The sequence below is a fragment of the Leopardus geoffroyi genome, chromosome D1 (assembly GCF_018350155.1).
Source record: "Leopardus geoffroyi isolate Oge1 chromosome D1, O.geoffroyi_Oge1_pat1.0, whole genome shotgun sequence".
Taxonomy (NCBI): Eukaryota; Metazoa; Chordata; class Mammalia; order Carnivora; family Felidae; genus Leopardus; species Leopardus geoffroyi.
Window position 1 is genome coordinate 70,855,630 of NC_059329.1, and position 17,722 is coordinate 70,873,351.

Below are 17,722 nucleotides of genomic sequence, written 5' to 3' on the forward strand. Positions count from 1 at the left end.
CAAAAGATTTAGGAATAGATCTGTTTATTATACTGTGAAAATGGTCTTGGTACATGTGAGAAATATTATATACTTTAAGGACAGCATTCAGAACTGTTAAGACAAAAGACAAACTATAATTTTAAACTCAATCTTGATTTAAGGGAAGGCTATTAAATTATTGGCTGGAATGCATTCAGCATGAACTCAGATTCTATACAACATAAAGCATGAAAGAGTACAAAAGATGTTGGGAGTCCAGTAAGCCCATACCTAAATATTAACTGTAAAACTGCAAGGACTTTTTTTTTTTTTTTTAAATCTTATACACTAGTTTTCTTCTGAGACAAGTTGATTTTATCTCCAAGACTTAAGGCCATTCCCTGTAAAGAAGAATGAAAATGTTTATAATTATTAAAACTACATAAAATCAGTAGGTTATTCTATCTTAACCAAGTCCCCATTCAATAAGACATCAATAATGAGGGGCGCCTGGATGGCTCAGTCCATTAAGCATCCAACTTTAGCCCAGGTCATGATCTTGCAGTTCATGAATTCGAGGCCCACATCGGGCTCTGTGCTGACAGCTTAGAGCCTGCAGCCTGCTTTGGATCTTCTGTCTCTCTCTCTCTCTGCCCCTCCCCGGCTTGTACTCTCTCAAAAATAAATAAAACATTAAAAAGTAATAATGAAACCAAGGATATACAAAACAGACTCAACTCAACTTTACTTTGTTAAGTACTTTTAGTGCTAGATTTACAAATAGTCAATAGATTTGTAGCCTGGATTTCAAAAATTATAGAGAACCCATTTCACAAACACCCTACGGGAACCAATCTGTTTTAGGCAAATAATCCAGAATGACAGGCCCAAAAAGTGGGCCATTTTAATGAAGCAGAAGTTTTATTTCTATTCAGAGAATACTATTATTACATACATACATACATCTAATACATAAAACACTAGTATGATAGAGAATACTACATATAGAAATAATGAAGAAATGCATTCTTCCTTTTTATTCAGTTTAGAGATGATCTCAAAAAAAAAAAAAACCCCAATTGTTACCTGACTCTTTGCACGAATTCTTATGTGGCCTGTAACAGGGGCCTCTGGTCCCTGTTGAATTGGCTTTTCAATGCTGACATTTGCAAGTGCATCTTCTCCAAATATGGAACGGGCATAGAGGTTGGCTGCCATAAAGCCACAGTAACCAGAAAGAGCCTGAAAGAAATTTGCGATAAATTCAATACTTCACTAGACAACTACACATAAGCAGGACCCATCAGCATAGGTAAGTTATCATTTTTCAACACAGAACTTACCATGTAGTGATGGTTACATGACTACATAAATGTGTCAAAACTCAGAGAACTATATATGTAAAAAGTGTGAAGGTTACTGCGGTGCCTGGGTGGCTCAGTCAGTTGAGCGTCCAACTTCGGCCCAGGTCATGATCTCACAGTTCATATGTTCGAGCCCCACATCAGGCTCTCTACTGGCAGCACAGAGCCTGGAGCCTGCTTCGGATTCTGTGTCTCTGTCTGTCTCTGCCCCTCCCTTGCTCTCTCTCAAAAAATAAACATTAAAAAAAAATTTTTTTTTAAAAAGTGTGAAGGTTACCGTGTCTATATTATGCCTTAGGAAAAATGACTTCAATCAAAGACACAACACTTATTCCAGTTTGTATTTTTACATTCCCTGTTTACTTACAGTTTCCTGATTGCACCAGACCTTAAGTTCCAAGAAGGAAGAGACCATTTTTGTTTTGTTCATTACTATATACCCAGCAGCTCACAGAGTACTGGGCATACAGTATTTGTTTGTGTATCTGCTAGACTATTTATTAAATAAACTAATATATGAATTAAAACCTATTTGGCAGAATTTTACTGGTAAAATTAGTATTATAACATTAGCAGAAATTCTACAAAGAAAAAAAATTTCCATAGAGCCTCAGTTTAATTTTTCTTTCTAGTCTTTTTTCATACATATACAACTTAGTAGAAAATTCTGTATTCGAACAGATATATTCTGACCCACAATCAGAGCCAAGAGAAAAGAGGGCATGGACATTTTTAAATCCAGTATCACAACCTATTCTGGAAGGAGCCTTTAGCTGAAAGGGAGAAGACTGACAAGGAAAACTAACTTGACTCTCAACTGGGTCACTGCACTGGGAACAAGCAGGTTGATGCATTCTGGTAGAAAGGGATAAGCGGACTGATGCATTCTGTGGGATAACTTATCTCTTAGCTAGTCCAAATGACACTGCTTTTCTCATGCTCAACAGAAACAAAAACACACTAAAGGAAATACAACAAAGCCAGGAATCTGCCATACTACTCTCTTATCAGATTTAAGAAGTTCTCAGTTAAATCTTACCTTCTCTGGAGTGAGGCATTTCATGTTGGTTGACTTTAATATATGCTGTAAATAGTCATTTAAGTCAACAATATTTGTGTTAACTGTCACCTGCACAGAGGGAAGAAAAAAGTCAAGGAGATCAGAATCCTAACCATGAGAAAGTTGTGAATTTCTTATCTTCAGGTTGAGAAAACACTCAGATGTCATATAGAACCTCCTCAGTATTTATTGGGGAGGGTGGGCAACAAAAAAAGTAAATGACATCTCTACAAAATCCAATAAACTGTAAGCTGGCATCAGAACTTTCATAAATAGATAACTTCATAAAAGATCAACATGCTGCATATAAAATATTTCTAATAAAAATTAAGGCCACTTTGTAAAACCTCTTTTGGACACTGGATTCAATGGTAAATTATTATTTATACATGCAATTATTATTTATACATGTCTTTAATGTCTTGATCAATCAGATTAATAATAGAACTGCTCCCTCACCAATTTATAACAGCAACTTACTGACCTACTTGCATAATTTCTGGTGAAGACTCATTTGCAAGAATAGATTATCGAGAGACAGCTTCTCATATCTGACACTTTTTAGGGGGACTAATTTTATCCGACCATCCCTCAACACTAGCCAAATAGGAAGATAAGGAGTTCAAGGAAATCTCCCAAGGACTAACTTTGTTTTCCCATTCGAATTCAGCCCACATCTGACGGAATTCAGCATCAGTGCAAGTTGCAGGCTGGATATAGTCCATGATGTCGATGTGAATATCACTGAGGACTACACAATTTCTGTCACTTGCTGCTCCGGAGACATCATAAACTGCAATATACACACACAAAAAGGTCCTGAATCACCAGAGGCAATCTAAAGGTAAATCTGAATGTTTTACAAATATTAACTAATACTCCCATCAATCCTATGTTGTAATATTATGATTTTCCATGTTATGGATGAGAAAACAAAAACAAAGAGAAGTCATGTAAGTTGCTCAAGGTCACAGAGTTGATTAAGTGGAAGGGCCAGGATTCAAACTCAGTTGGTAAATACACAGCAGTTGCAGTGTGTTAGGCACCCCAGGTGGATATGTAAGTAGGTAGTATTCATGGAGGCAACTACCCTAAGTAGGTGCTTAACTAATAGTTTTGAATGAATACTGAGGAGCCATGGTGCTTAATGATACAATTATTTGCTTCTCCGACTGCTTTTTCCACAGCAGAGTCGAAATCTGATTGGAGTCTCTTCTCTTGACATTTCTCCACCGTCTTGACATTTCTATCATACTTTCAGAGAAAACTGAGGTTACCAAGAAAAAGTTCCTTCAATTTCTAGCCCCCTTTCTACAAACAAGTTTCTCTCTCTCTGAATCCATTCTCACCTCCTTACCCCACATATCAGGGCATCTGTGATCCCTGCTTTGGTCCAGGGCTTCATTCCACCAATCATTACCTCCCTCACTCGTGTGTTTACCTTTGTATTCTCTATGGACTTTCTTCCCTTTGTCTGTAAACATACCACAGATCTCCCTCCCCCTCTGACTTCTCTTCAGTCTACTACCCTCTCTCATTCTTTTTTTAAAAAAATTTTTTTTTTCAACGTTTATTTTTTATTTTTGGGACAGAGAGAGACAGAGCATGAACGGGGGAGGGGCAGAGAGAGAGGGAGACACAGAATCGGAAACAGGCTCCAGGCTCTGAGCCATCAGCCCAGAGCCCGACGCGGGGCTCGAACTCACGGACCGCGAGATCGTGACCTGGCTGAAGTCGGACGCTTAACCGACTGCGCCACCCAGGCGCCCCTACCCTCTCTCATTCTTAACAAAACCAAGGTTCCAACTCAGAAGAGTCTATGCTCACTGTCTATGTCTCCATCTCCTAGTCTTCAACCCACCACCACTGTGCAAGACATACCAAAAGTGTTACTTCACTTCACTGATCGCCAAATCCAAAGGACCCTGCTTTTAGACTTCACGCTACTTGACCTTTTGAAGTTTCAGATTCTTTATGAAGAGTTCTCCTTAACTTCTTCTTGACCACATTTCAGATACCTTTGTAGGATGATTCTCCTCGGCTGACCCAGCTTTCAGTATTCCTGTTCTCTTAGATTTGGTTTTCAAATCCCTCTTCATGCCCTCTCTGGGGGGGATTCTTCCATTTCTATGGCTTTCAAACAAATATTTATCTCTAGTTGAGACCTCCTGTTCAGACTCCTATCAAACTGTGCTTTGACATCTTTAGAAACTTTATTACTCAACTTGCTTAATATTTGTTTTTTCTCTCAAATTTGTCCTTCTCTCCTGTTTTCCTTGTTTTGGTGACTGCCATAAATATCAACACAAGAAAGGCAATAAAAAAATCTGAGGGTTATTCTAGCCCCTTCCTCCTCAATCAGTCCGTGTCCTGGGCATTCTATCTTCTTAATACTGATAATATTCAGCCCTTCCCTCCATCCCGACCTCTGCTGCACTGGTTCAGACTCTGTCATCTCTCACCTGTGCTACTAAAATAGTCTGCTAGTTAACCTTCCTGCCTCCTCCAATCAGTCTTCTATCGTGCTGTTTAATCACATAACTCACTTTTAAGTCCTTAATGGCTCCCCTTTACATTAGGACAAACTGAAATCCTTAGCATGACAAAATATAGCTCCTACTAACCTTCCTAACCTCTGTACCCTCCAGTCCACTTTGAACTCCAAGTATGTCAAATTACTTGCATGTGTTCCAGCTGAATCCTTGCCTATCTGTGGAACACTTAGTAATCTTTCAAAACGCCACTTGAGCATTTAGTCGTTCCACAATGCCTTACCTAACCTTCCCTGCCCACTCCCCCCACCACTTTGAGAAAACTGACCAAATGTCTGCACAGACTCCCACTTTCCCCAGCACAAACTTCCTCGTAGCACTTACCATTCTGTATTACACGTATTCTCTGTTTTCTCTGTATTCTCTATTCTACTTGTCTGTTCTCCCTTACCACAAACTACGTGAGGAGAGATCTGTTGTCCTCACCATGGTGGCCCCATCCCTGACACAGGACTTACTTTAAAGAATGTTATTGGGGCGCCTTGGGTGGCTCAGTTGGTTAAGCGTCCGACTTTAGCCCGGGTCACAATCTCGCGGTCCGTGAGTTCGAGCCCTGCGTCGGGCTCTGGGCTGATGGCTCAGAGCCTGGAGCCTGCTTCTGATTCTGTGTCTCCCTCTCTCTCTGCCCCTCCCCCGTTCATGCTCTGTCTCTCTCTGTCTCAAAAATAAATAAACGTTAAAAAAAAAAAAATAAATAAATAAATAAATAAATAAATAAAAAAAAAAAAGAATGCTATTGACTAAATACCTCTGTGTAAGTTAGTCCCTAGGTGGTCCGGGAACCAATGCCTATACAATGTTTTAGACTCAGTTCAAAAGTTATCTTTTGATAACATATCCTCTTCCTCTGTAAAGCCTTCAGTACAGTCAGCATTTTTCCTGTATGATCTCAAAGCGTATAGTATATAAACTAGTACCAATCACATTGTGCTGTACTTATGTATTTACTTATCTATCTCCTCCTTTTGCTTGGCAGTTTCTTGAAGACAATGACCCTCTATGGTTCATTTCCGTACATCCATGAACAGAGTACAGTGCTTACAATAGCAGGTGCCCCATAAATGACGAATGGGTGAATGAATGAATGAATGGAATAGATTCAGGTGATGTCCTCAAGAAATGGCATACAGCTACTCCTTACAGAAATTCTTTAATAAAAATATTCAAACATCACAGGCTATAAAACAATTCCTTACCTATGTTACCAAAAATTATTCCATTTTCTGTTGATGCTACTTTGACATTAGCTTTAATATTTGCAAAATCATGAGGAGCAAGAGTCAAAGGAGATGGCTTTTCCACAAGTTTCAGATCCCCTGAGAAAACATTGAGATATGGTTAAAAAATTATTAAATCACATATATATTTCTCAAATCATAAATCACACATCTCCCAAAAAATAAAATCTTAAAATGTATGCAACTTAATTGCTTCTAGCAAAATAAGGAACAAGAGAAATGTTAGGATTCAAATATTTTGAGGAAAAAAATAAATCATTTAACATCTTATTCACATCAATATGCACATTTTTTTTTTTAATTTTTTTTTTTTTCAATGTTTATTTATTTTTGGGACAGAGAGAGACAGAGCATGAACAGGGGAGGGGCAGAGAGAGAGGGAGACACAGAATGGGAAACAGGCTCCAGGCTCTGAGCCATCAGCCCAGAGCCCGACGCGGGGCTCGAACTCACGGACCGCAAGATCGTGACCTGGCTGAAGTCGGACGCTTAACCGACTGCGCCACCCAGGCGCCCCAATATGCACATTTTTAAAAACAGGCTTCTCAGAATAATTCTATATTTAATTTGTGTGTGTGTGTGTGTGTCTATTTGGGGCATACCATTTTATCTCAATGACTGAATACAAACTTCTCAAAAATCTTAAGTTTTAAATTATAATATACTCCATTATAAACAAAGATAAAATAATCCACAGAAAGACTTGTAAATGCTTAGAAACAGTTTTTTGTTTTTTTTTTTTTAAATACAGGCATCAAGCTATATTGAGGAAGACAGGGCAGAAGTATCTTTTCCCTTGGTATCTTCAAGTCCTTTAACTCTTGCTTCAGTCACACAAAATTTCTAAAAGGCACTGTACTCACTATTCCTGTACACAATTTGTATTTTCCAACTTCAAAGCCAGCTGTAGAAGTGGTCAGAGAGAGTAGGATTCATGTGTCTTTATTAAGAAGAAAAAGACATCTCAAGCTGCTAACTGTAACAATATTACTTTGGTAGGTATTAGTTATAGACTCAGAAAATCCCTAGTTCTGTTCTAAGGCAATTAAAAATTTAACTAAGTGAACCATGTGGTAAATCCATAACTTTAATAGCTCTTATTAATATCTAGAAAAACTGATATTTGTTAGATTACTGAACAAACCCATCTGGATGTACCAAGAGCATAAACCTAAGAAAGGCAGTGTCACAGAAGTTCAAAATATTGGGAGCTGAAGGAGACTAAACATTAAACGTAAAACTAATAAGCCTTGATACAAAATGTCACAAAGACTCAAGAGAATTCTTACACTAAAACTTGTACATTTCCCTTATTAATTTGTCATAAAGACCTGCTATGTAATAATATCTTTCCTTTATGGTAAATGTCCTTACCCAGAGTAGCTAACTCTAACGTGCAGTTCTGCAAAGTATCACTGGTTTGGTTCACAACAAGTACATCCAGGACGATATCATACTGGTTGACATGGACATAAGCTTCTGCATATACAGGATCTGAGAAACCTGTCAACTGGGTGACCTATCAAACAAAAATAAAGAGATAATCAAGTTACCAAGACCATTTAACCAAATATATCCCTAGCCAAGTGACTAACTCTGTTAGGTAATTAACAGGTGTACTTAGACAAATCATTTTGAAGTAGATATAATAAAACTATTTTATAACGTAGATGTGGGTAACTGAAACGGAGACGTTAGAAATAACAGGTGCTAGACTTTACAGCTGGGTAGGCGAAAGATGAGCAAATACATTAAACATGATCTCCATTTAGGAACCGAATAGATTTGGATACATTTTCAGTTAAATCCCTCAGCATCTAAACTTAGTAGTTGCTCTCCAAAACTTGGGAACTAAATAAAATCCAGATCATGTGGTAGTCTCTGCTACCTAAGCTCAGGAACTAAATAGATTATATAGCAAGAAATGCTTGTAATTCCACAAAGATAAATTTTATACACTTCTCCCACCATATTTTTTAAAAACACCCAAGGATAGCATTTTAAACATAATATTGTCACCAAAAACACATGCAGCAAAAGAAAAAAAAAACAGATTAAAACTGGATTATGTCAAAATGAAAAACTTTTGTGCATCAGAGGACATTATTAACAGAGTGAAAAGACAACCTATAGAATGGGAGAAAATATTTGCCAATCATACATTTGGTAAGGGACTTATGATCCAGCAATTTCACCTCTGAGTATAATCCAAAAGAAATGAAAGTAGTGCCTCAAAGAGATATTTGTGCACCCATGTTCAAAAAGCATTATTCACCAACAGTCAAAAGGTGGAAGTAACCCAAGTGTCTACCAACAGATAAATGGATAAACAATTATTCACAATGGAATATTACTCAGCCTTTAAAAAGAATTCTGACACATACTACACCATGAATGAACCCTGAGGAGGTTAAGTGAAATAAGCCAGTCACAAAAGGGCAAATTCTGTATGATTCTGCTAATATGAGGTGCCTGGAACAATCATTCATAGTGATAGAAAGCAGACTGGTGGTTGTCAGAGACTGAGGGAGGCGGGTATGGGAAGTTATTGTTCAATGGGCACAGAGTCTCAGCTTTGCAAGATGAAAAAAGTTCTGGGGATGGATGGATGGATGCTGGTGACAGTTGCACAATGTGAACATACTCAGTGCCACCGAACTGTAAGGGGCTTGGGGTGCCTGGGTGGCTCAACCAGTTAAGTGTCCGACTCTTGATTGCAGCTCAGTCATGATCTCAAGGTGGGTTTGAGCCCTGCGCTGGGCTCTGTGCTGACAGGGAGGAGCCTGCTTGGGATTCTCTCTCCCTTGCTCTCTGCCTCTCCCCTGTTTGTGCACATATGTTCTCTCTCTCAAAATAAATATTAAAAAAAAAAAAAAGAATACTTAAGAGGATAAATTTGATTTTATGGAAATTATATCACAATTTAAAAAAATTAATTAAAAACAATTAAAAACTCTAATATTGTTGATGTCAATTCCCAATTATAAGGGAGAGAAAGTGTTTCAGTAGTTCCAATTCTGCTACTAACCATATCTAGGACCAATCAATTTGAGATTGTTTACTCTCACCTAATAGATGAAAGGAGTGAACTAGATCATTGATTTGTGAATTTATGTATTAAGAATAGAATAGTTTTCCTAATAAAATCCTATATGGTACTCAAAATACTAGCAATATAAAAAAGTGGGGTCACACTGTTTAAAATAACAGGGGACAAAGGGTGCCTGGTGGATCAGTTGGTTAAGCATCTGACTTTGGCTTAGGTCATGATCTCACGGTTTGTTAGTTCGAGCCCCACATTGGGCTCTGCGCTATCAGTGCAGAACCTGCTTCAGATCCTCTGTCTCCCTCTCTGTCCCTCCCCAGCTTGTGCTCACTCTCTCTCAAAAATAAACAAGCATTACAAAAATATAATGTAACAGGGGACAGAAGAAACTGAGGGCAGGGTGTCAGAGTAGAGGCCAGAGCCCTGTCCTTTAAAAGTTTTAGTTAATCTTTTAGGATCTCCCAGCTTATGTGTTAGTCTATGATTCCACAAACAACTGGAACAAGTTATAAAACCATCTATTGGACTTATAGTACTACTGTATAGTAAAATACTTTATTGGAATCTGAGGGTTTTTTAAGCATTTTATTTTTTTTTAAAGTTTGTTTATTTTTGAGAGAGGGTGCACATGCATGCACGCAAGCAGAGGATGGGCAGAGAGAGGAGACAGGAGCTGAAGTGGGCTCTGTTCTGACAGCAGACAGCCCATTGTGGGGCTTGAACACACAAACCATGAGATCATGACCTGAGCTGAAGTTGGATGCTTAACTGACTGAGCCACCCAGGTGTCCCAGTATCTTGAGTTTAATTCATGTTTCGTGAACCTATTGATCACAGTGACTTGACAAAAACTGATGCTGTGTAACAAGTTATTTTTCTTTTAAAAAACAGCGAGACCATGGGGCGCCTGGGTGGCTAAGTCAGTTGGGCATCCGACTTCGTCTCAGGTCATGATTTCACAGTTCGTGAGTTCGAGCCCCGCATCGGGCTCTGTGCTGACAGCTTGGAGCCTGGAGCCTGCTTCGGATTCTGTGTCTCTCTGTCTCTGCCCCTGCCCTGCTCACTCTCTGTCTGTCTCTCAAAAAGTGAATAATGTTTAAAAAAAAAAACAGTGAGACTAGGGGTACCTACCTGGGTGGCTCAGTCGTTTAAGTGTCCAACCCTTGATCATGCTCAGGGCATGATCTCATGGTCTTGAGATCAAGCCCTGCATTGGGCTCTGCACTGGCAGTGCAGAGCCTGCTTAAGATTCTCTCTTCCCTCTTCCCTCTGCATCCTCCCCACCCCCCCAACAAACAAACTCCTGTTTAAAAAAATATGGGAGGGGGGCGCCTGGGTGGCGCAGTCGGTTAAGCGTCCGACTTCAGCCAGGTCACGATCTCGCGGTCCGTGAGTTCGAGCCCCGCGTCCGGCTCTGGGCTGATGGCTCAGAGCCTGGAGCCTGTTTCCGATTCTGTGTCTCCCTCTCTCTCTGCCCCTCCCCCGTTCATGCTCTGTCTCTCTCTGTCCCAAAAATAAATAAAGGCTGAAAAAAAAAAATTTAAAAAAAAAAAAAAATATGGGAGGGGCGCCTGGGTGGCGCAGTCGGTTAAGCGTCCGACTTCAGCCAGGTCACGATCTCGCGGTCCGGGAGTTCGAGCCCCGTGTCGGGCTCTGGGCTGATGGCTCAGAGCCTGGAGCCTGTTTCCGATTCTGTGTCTCCCTCTCTCTCTGCCCCTCCCCCGTTCATGCTCTGTCTCTCTCTGTCCCAAAAATAAATAATAAAAAAAAAAAAAAAAAAAAAACGTTGGAAAAAAAAAAATATGGGAGCAGCCACTTCCTAATTACTACTTTCTTTTTTTTTAAATACTGATTTTAAAAAAAAAATTTTTTTACATTTATTTTTGAGAGACAGAGAGACAGAGCACAAGTGGGGGAGGGGCAGAGAGAGAAGGAGACAGAATCTGAAACAGGCTCCAGGCCTTGAGCTGTCAGCACACAGCCCGACGCAGGGCTTGAACTCACAAACTGTGAGATCACGACCTGAGCCAAAGTGGACGCTTAACTGACTGAGCCACACAGGTGCCCAATTACTACTTTCTTAAGTGGCTAATTTAAATAACTTACCAATGTATTTGACATTTTGTTACCTTGTTAAGTTTAGATGCCAGGGGATCTGCTGCCTCTTTCCTCTGTGTGTTGCCCATTGCTGCCAGCAAGCTCAGCTGAAACTGATCTTCCTTGCAGTTCATTTCATTCTTAGCAGTTAGTTGCATAAAGGAAATGGGGTCATCAGGCTGTACTGTCACATTTCTCTTTTCAGATTCTTTCTGTGTTGAGAAAACAATACACACAACTCTCTTTAATACAGAAAGGAAGACAGCTTTCTGTAGGCCTATAAGGACAGCCTTCACATAGGAGAACAGAAAAATCAACAAAATAAAAAACCACAAAGTGCTTTTATGACTTAATCATATACACCTTACCTTCTGAGATAATTTCTCTTCTTCTAGTTTAGCAGATAACATGTGAGAGAGGGACTGTCTGCATTCCTTATTGAAAATGTCATTCATTAAAGGTGAACATTCAGACAAGACCTTGAGGCACAGGGAAATTCGATCTACATCATCATCTGTAATTGGCTTCTTAGGAAGAGACGATTTTCCCAAATGAAGGATAGTGGCCATAAGCAACATAGCCTCAGCAACAAAAGACTAGAAAAGTAGAGAAATGGATTATTATTGTCACGGTTCTCCAATTCAATAATGTCACTTTATTATAACTCACAATCCAAGGAATAAACCTAATTTTCGCTTCACTCAAATAAGATTTCAAATGCTTTAGATTTTATCGCCATATATTTGATACACCCTTTTCCTTCCTATCTTTTTAACTGCCACCCTCTAATACCTTCATTAACCTTCAACTGAAATAGCAATGGCTTTTTAACTGTTTTCCCTTACCTAACCCCTTTACATGCCAGTGCTATCTTTTTTTTAAATTTCCAACTACAGAAAAGTTAATAGAATGATACATTTTACCAGTTGCTGACATTATGCCACATTTGCTTTCTTATTCTGCCTGTATGTGTACACTTCCTTTTTTGACTAACCATATGAAAGCAAGGTACTCCACCCCATAAGTACTTCAGCATACACGTCTTAAGAACCAAGGCAGTTTCCTATACAACCACAATATCGTTATCTCACCTGAGAAATAGAGCAATCTAAAAATACATATACTATACCCTTATATTCAAATAAATTTTCCTAATGTCACAAAATGTTTTTATTGTTTTTTTGATCCAGGATCAGCTTCATCAATCTTACTTGGCTGTTATTCTCTTTAGTCCTTTCTAATCTAGACCAGTACCCCCTGGCTTTCTGTACTGTTTTCCAGAAATGAAAACCCATTTAAGAGACACTTCTGGGATAAAATAGACAGTGACTGACTAGATGAAAATACTGGAGAGAGAGGTCTTTCCTTCACTGGGCCTTGACTGATCCTAGCAAACAAACGAATGGCTTCATAAACCCTTACATCTCTTCCACAAGCTACCATTATCGTATTACTTTGTCAATTTTACAATAACGTTATATTACTATGTCCGTTTCCCCATTACCATAAGCTCTTTGTTTTTAATAGTTTTAAATATTTATTTTGAGAGAGTGTGCATGCACGCACACACAAGTGAGAGACGGGCAGAGAGAGAGGGGGAGAGAAAATCCCAAGCAGGCTCTCCGCGGTCAGCATGGAGCCCGACACAGGGCTTGATCTCACCACCATGAGATCATGACCTGAGCTGAAATCAAGAGTCAGATGCTTAACCAGTTGGGCTACCCAGGCATCCCCATAAGCCCTTTAATGACAACAACTTCAGCATTTCCTTTTAGGTCCTTCACTGTTCAGTGCATATAGTAGACACTCAATATTTGCTAGGTAAATGCAGGATAAATAAACTTACATTTTGCTTTTTCTTCTCCTGAACCAAAGCCACATAGCGCAAGGCAATCTTGGTCAGAGTTGTGGCAAGGGAGGCAGCAACAAAGAAATCTCCATCCAGAAGGAATCCTCTTAGGGGAGGTCTGCAAAGCAACCACAAAAAGTGAAACCCACCCACCATTTCTTAAGCAGCATACAGTTTTTGCAGAAATGATTCCAATAAGCCTATTTAACAATCTCACTGCCACCCTTCAGTGAAAAGGATTCTCAGTTTCCTCCTTAGCTTTTAGAATGGAAAAAGTAAAATATACATGGTTTTACAGCTTATCCTCAAAAGATGCTAGAGCCACTGAATATGGAAAAAGAAAATGATTACCAGTGTATGTACTGGAGCCAATGAGCTACATTCAAATTCCAGCTTATCTATTTATTGTTTCCCTATGGGTAAGTTACAAACTTTTCTAACAGAAGAGGAATTTGAGGTATCTTCTGTAAAACAGGGATAATCATATACTGCATTTCAACAAGTTGTTGTTAATAGACAAACTACTTAGCACAGTGCCTAGCATATAGTAAACAACTGTTAAAATTTTAGGCATCATTTTTATCTTCGTTATTAAAATTGGGAGTGCAAAATAAGGCAGAAACATCAAATTGTTATTCCATCAATTAGAAGTGGAAAATCTTCAAAATATGTTTCCCAAGTACTAATACAGACAATGAAACTCACAAAGTTACCTCTACTTTGCATTTTCTATGTGAGTAAATTAATTTTAAACAGAACAGTTATTTCAATGAAAATAGTTTTAAGAAGCAGAGATTCAAGCCATTAACACAATTCCTGGGAGAAAGAAATTAAATGTCCTCCTTTCAAGTATCTTAAATGGCTAAGATTTCCATTTTGGTCAAAAAAAGCAAACTAATCAGAGAAAAATCATTTGTCCTATCACAGGAGTGATAACTTAGTACAGATGGTAAGGTACAGGTGCTGCGAATTACCTTTCATCCTCTTTCTTGGTGGGTCGGGAACTACTAAGGGCGCTCTGAGTTGCATAGGTGCCCATCTCAGTTACCAACTTCTGAACTGGCCCCACAGTCATTTCTTCTTCAGGTTTTAATTCACCAGCTTCTTTCTTTATTTCTGACTCTACGATTGGGATCTAAAAATCAATTGGAATATCAATTTAATAATAATATCAACCGCAAGCAAATTGTATTTAAATATTCAATCATTTCTATGGAGGAGGCAATTCCCCCGAGGGGATTTTTGCAACTCTGCATTCAATTTTCTTTCCTTCCCTGGGCAATGTAGTGAGGAGAACAGGGCTTTGGAGTGAATGCCACTTACTTGTTGAATGGTTCTGGGTAAGTTAATTAAACTACTTTGAGTCTCAGTTTCTCTCTTAAATGGAAATCTTAATTCTATTCGTACAAGTTACTTTATTGGAAAATGCTTAGGACAGTGACTAAGACAGAGTAGATACTCACTAAGCCTTACTCCTCTTCTCTATCCCTTCCCCTGCAATCCTAGCCCTAACAGCACCTATGCTAAAATGAAATAAACCTGACTTATATGTACATAGTAACTTCATCAACTACCTTTTTTAAAAAACCAAATGGCTACTATGTATTTATTCCTCAATACCAATCCAATCATCTAACTTAAGAGCTCTTCAATCATTAACTGTCAATTCCCTGACTTCATAAGTGAAAAACCTAAAGTCCAGTCATGTTAAGAAACTTAGATCCAAGGTCCCAGAGTTAATTACCAGCAGAAGCGAAACTGTAACCAAGGTCTCCTGACAAGCACTGTTCTTCCTATTCTACCATATGGTGGGATGAGGAAACACTGCCAGTTTTAGTACAGAAATATTCTAATGTCAGCCCAGTTCTTATAATATTTACATTCTCCTTTCAAAACATAAAGGCTAGCACAGAGTTTTACAAGTCTTTTTTTTTAAACATAGAACCTCTTGTTCAAATAAAACCTTACCCTAAACAGTAAATAATACAGACAATGCTGTATGTAGATCAATGCAAGGGAGAGGGATGCCCCTAATTTCCCACAGCCTCTAAGCCTTAATTATAGAGGTAATTAAGACATATTTTTCAATGTTCTTTAACCCTGACGCTACTAACTAAAAACATGAAAGAAAGCAAACCACCACACAAAAGTCAGATTTACTGAAGTAAATACCACCATTTAAGTAGTTTTTTCTAAAGTAAGACATACCTCCCCCAGGGACCTGCGGACTTCAGTCATCACACTCTGAATGTCTTCCTTGGTACTACAGTATTCTCCCAGGATCCATAATGCTCCTCGGTAAATCCTAAGGGAAGAACACAGTTCTTGAAGCAGAGATTGTTCTCTGTGAATTTAAGCTCAAGGAAGACAACAAGATTCTTCAGTTCCAAGGGTATATGGATGAAATTTTAAAAAAGAATGTAATAAAGGCACTAAGTTTCTTTGATTCTCTCCAGAAATCACAAGGATTAAAAAGAAAATAAGTCTTCTCACCCATTATTATTACAAATATTCTAAAACTGGTAAACTCATTAGTAAAAATAAAACACCAAAATGTTTCCCAGAAAGGTGTTATCCTCCACTGAGGACAGAGTTAAGGTAAATTTTATTTTAATCACTTACTACTATAAAAACTGTATTACTTTGATGTAAAAAGTAATTCACTGTTTATTATAGCCACTGAAAAGAATAGACAAGATGCTGAACAGAACTATTAGGAAGGAGTGCAAAGGACTGGTAATACAAAAAACCCAAAAACAGAAGGAAAGCAACAATTCTCTAATTAAAAATGTTAAACTGAATAGAATCTTCAGTCACCTTTTCCCTAAGATTTTCATTAAATTTATTCAGAAAAATTTTAGAAACTAAAGCTCTAAGAGATGATGGCCACTGAAGGCAAAACTTAGGTATACTTGTTTTCTCAAAAAGGAAGCAAATCTTTCTCACTTCCACAAATATCAATTCATTGTCATATCATAAAAACAATTTTGCAAAACAAAAAAACAAAACAAACAAACAAACAAAAACAATTTTGCAATGGTCCTTTCTTTTATATCCAGGCAGATACAATGGAAGTGTATTACACTCCACCTATCAGATGCTTTCAATGAAGCAAAGTTTGGATGCAACAGTCCTTTCTCATTAGCAAAAGCTATTTTAAGGGAAATGCATGATGTCAGATTTGGGCTGCATTTTCAATCCCTCATTTTAGTAAATGCTAATAGGGGATATAAATACTGATATCCAAAAAGTGATACCCTTTAAAAATATGTTCCTTCGCCACTTTAGGATACACCATGTTTTAGAGGAAATACGGATAGAGAAACCTAGGTCAATCATACCTACAAAAACAAATTCTGCCCATAGATTGCAGATTTACAGAGAGTAAGGTAAGGTGATGTTTACTATGACACTTATGTTGGTTTTAGTGTTTTGATTCATTTCTTCTCTCTTGTATTTTCTACCAAATGACCCTTTAAAGATAGAAACGGTAAAATGCTTGCTTGACCTTACATTTAAACAGACGTTAAACCTACTTGACAGATTTAATAGCATGAAAGACTTCAAGCATCTTCTCAACAATAAGCATTCTCAGGTTATCAAAGCGCTGAATGGCTTCACGGACAAACTCCAAGACATCAGCGGCTGCTGCTTCATTATTGTCACTGAGAAATTCCATTAACTGAAAGGAAAAAAAAGAAAAATAGGTAAGTTATATAATTTTCAGAAAGAAAATTATCTAAGTTTTAAGAAGTAAACAAATTCACAAGAAATATAATTAATGATTTTCAAACACGTAACAAAATGTTGAGAGACAAGTACTGTTATGTAAACAAAGTCACAATGTCTTTTCTGGTTTTTGTGCAGCCAAGTTTACTACAAAAAAAACTCACTATAAAACAAAAGCTGGAAATACACAACTCAAAATAAATTAATTGGATACACCTCAGTTGTAACTAAAAGCAAAATCATTTCAGAGGAAATCTGAAGTTCAAAGATAAAATTTCAAATTATAATAACATACTTCATTTATCTGACAGTGACAGAAGCCAAAGATTCTAGGTATATATATTTTTCCTATAACTAAATCCTTCAACTTTTTTTTGTTTTTGTTTTTGTTTTTTTGTTTGTTTGAGAGAGTGAGCAGGGGAGGGGCAGAGAGGGAGAGAGAGAATCCCAAGCACATTTCGCACTGTCAGTGCGGAGCTCAATGCAGGGCTAAAACCCACGAACCATGAGATCGTGACCTGAGCTGAAATGAAGAGCTGGCCACTTAACTGACTGAGCCACCCAGATGCCCCTAAAGCCTTCAACTTAAAAAAAAAAAATTTTTTAACGTTTTATTTATTTTTGAGAGACAGAGAGAGAGGCAGAGTGTGAGCAGGGGATGGGCTGAGAGAGAGGGAGACACAGAATTTGAAAACAGGCTCCAGGCTCTGAGCTGTCAGCACAGAGCCCGACATGGGGCTCGAACTCAAGAACCCTGAGATCATGCCCTGAGCCGAAGTCAGACACTTAACTGACTGAACCACCCAGGTGCCCCTAAATCTTTCAA

The 17,722-nt window shown here is 38.3% G+C and overlaps 1 protein-coding gene across 1 annotated transcript in view; it reads right to left on the bottom strand.

Moving 5' to 3' along the window:
- Positions 1-298: 298 nt before the first annotated feature.
- The window catches only part of COPB1 (COPI coat complex subunit beta 1), a 36,446-nt gene continuing 19,022 nt past the window's right edge, over positions 299-17,722 (bottom strand). The window contains exons 11-22 of the mRNA XM_045484608.1: positions 16,704-16,849; positions 15,376-15,472; positions 14,142-14,302; positions 13,165-13,285; positions 11,687-11,914; positions 11,351-11,530; positions 7,550-7,694; positions 6,134-6,253; positions 3,033-3,178; positions 2,365-2,454; positions 1,048-1,203; positions 299-362 (exon numbers count right to left, since the gene is read on the bottom strand). Coding sequence (XP_045340564.1) covers positions 303-362; positions 1,048-1,203; positions 2,365-2,454; positions 3,033-3,178; positions 6,134-6,253; positions 7,550-7,694; positions 11,351-11,530; positions 11,687-11,914; positions 13,165-13,285; positions 14,142-14,302; positions 15,376-15,472; positions 16,704-16,849 — 1,650 coding nt within the window. The 3' untranslated portion in view covers positions 299-302. The remainder of the gene's footprint in view (positions 363-1,047; positions 1,204-2,364; positions 2,455-3,032; positions 3,179-6,133; positions 6,254-7,549; positions 7,695-11,350; positions 11,531-11,686; positions 11,915-13,164; positions 13,286-14,141; positions 14,303-15,375; positions 15,473-16,703; positions 16,850-17,722) is intronic.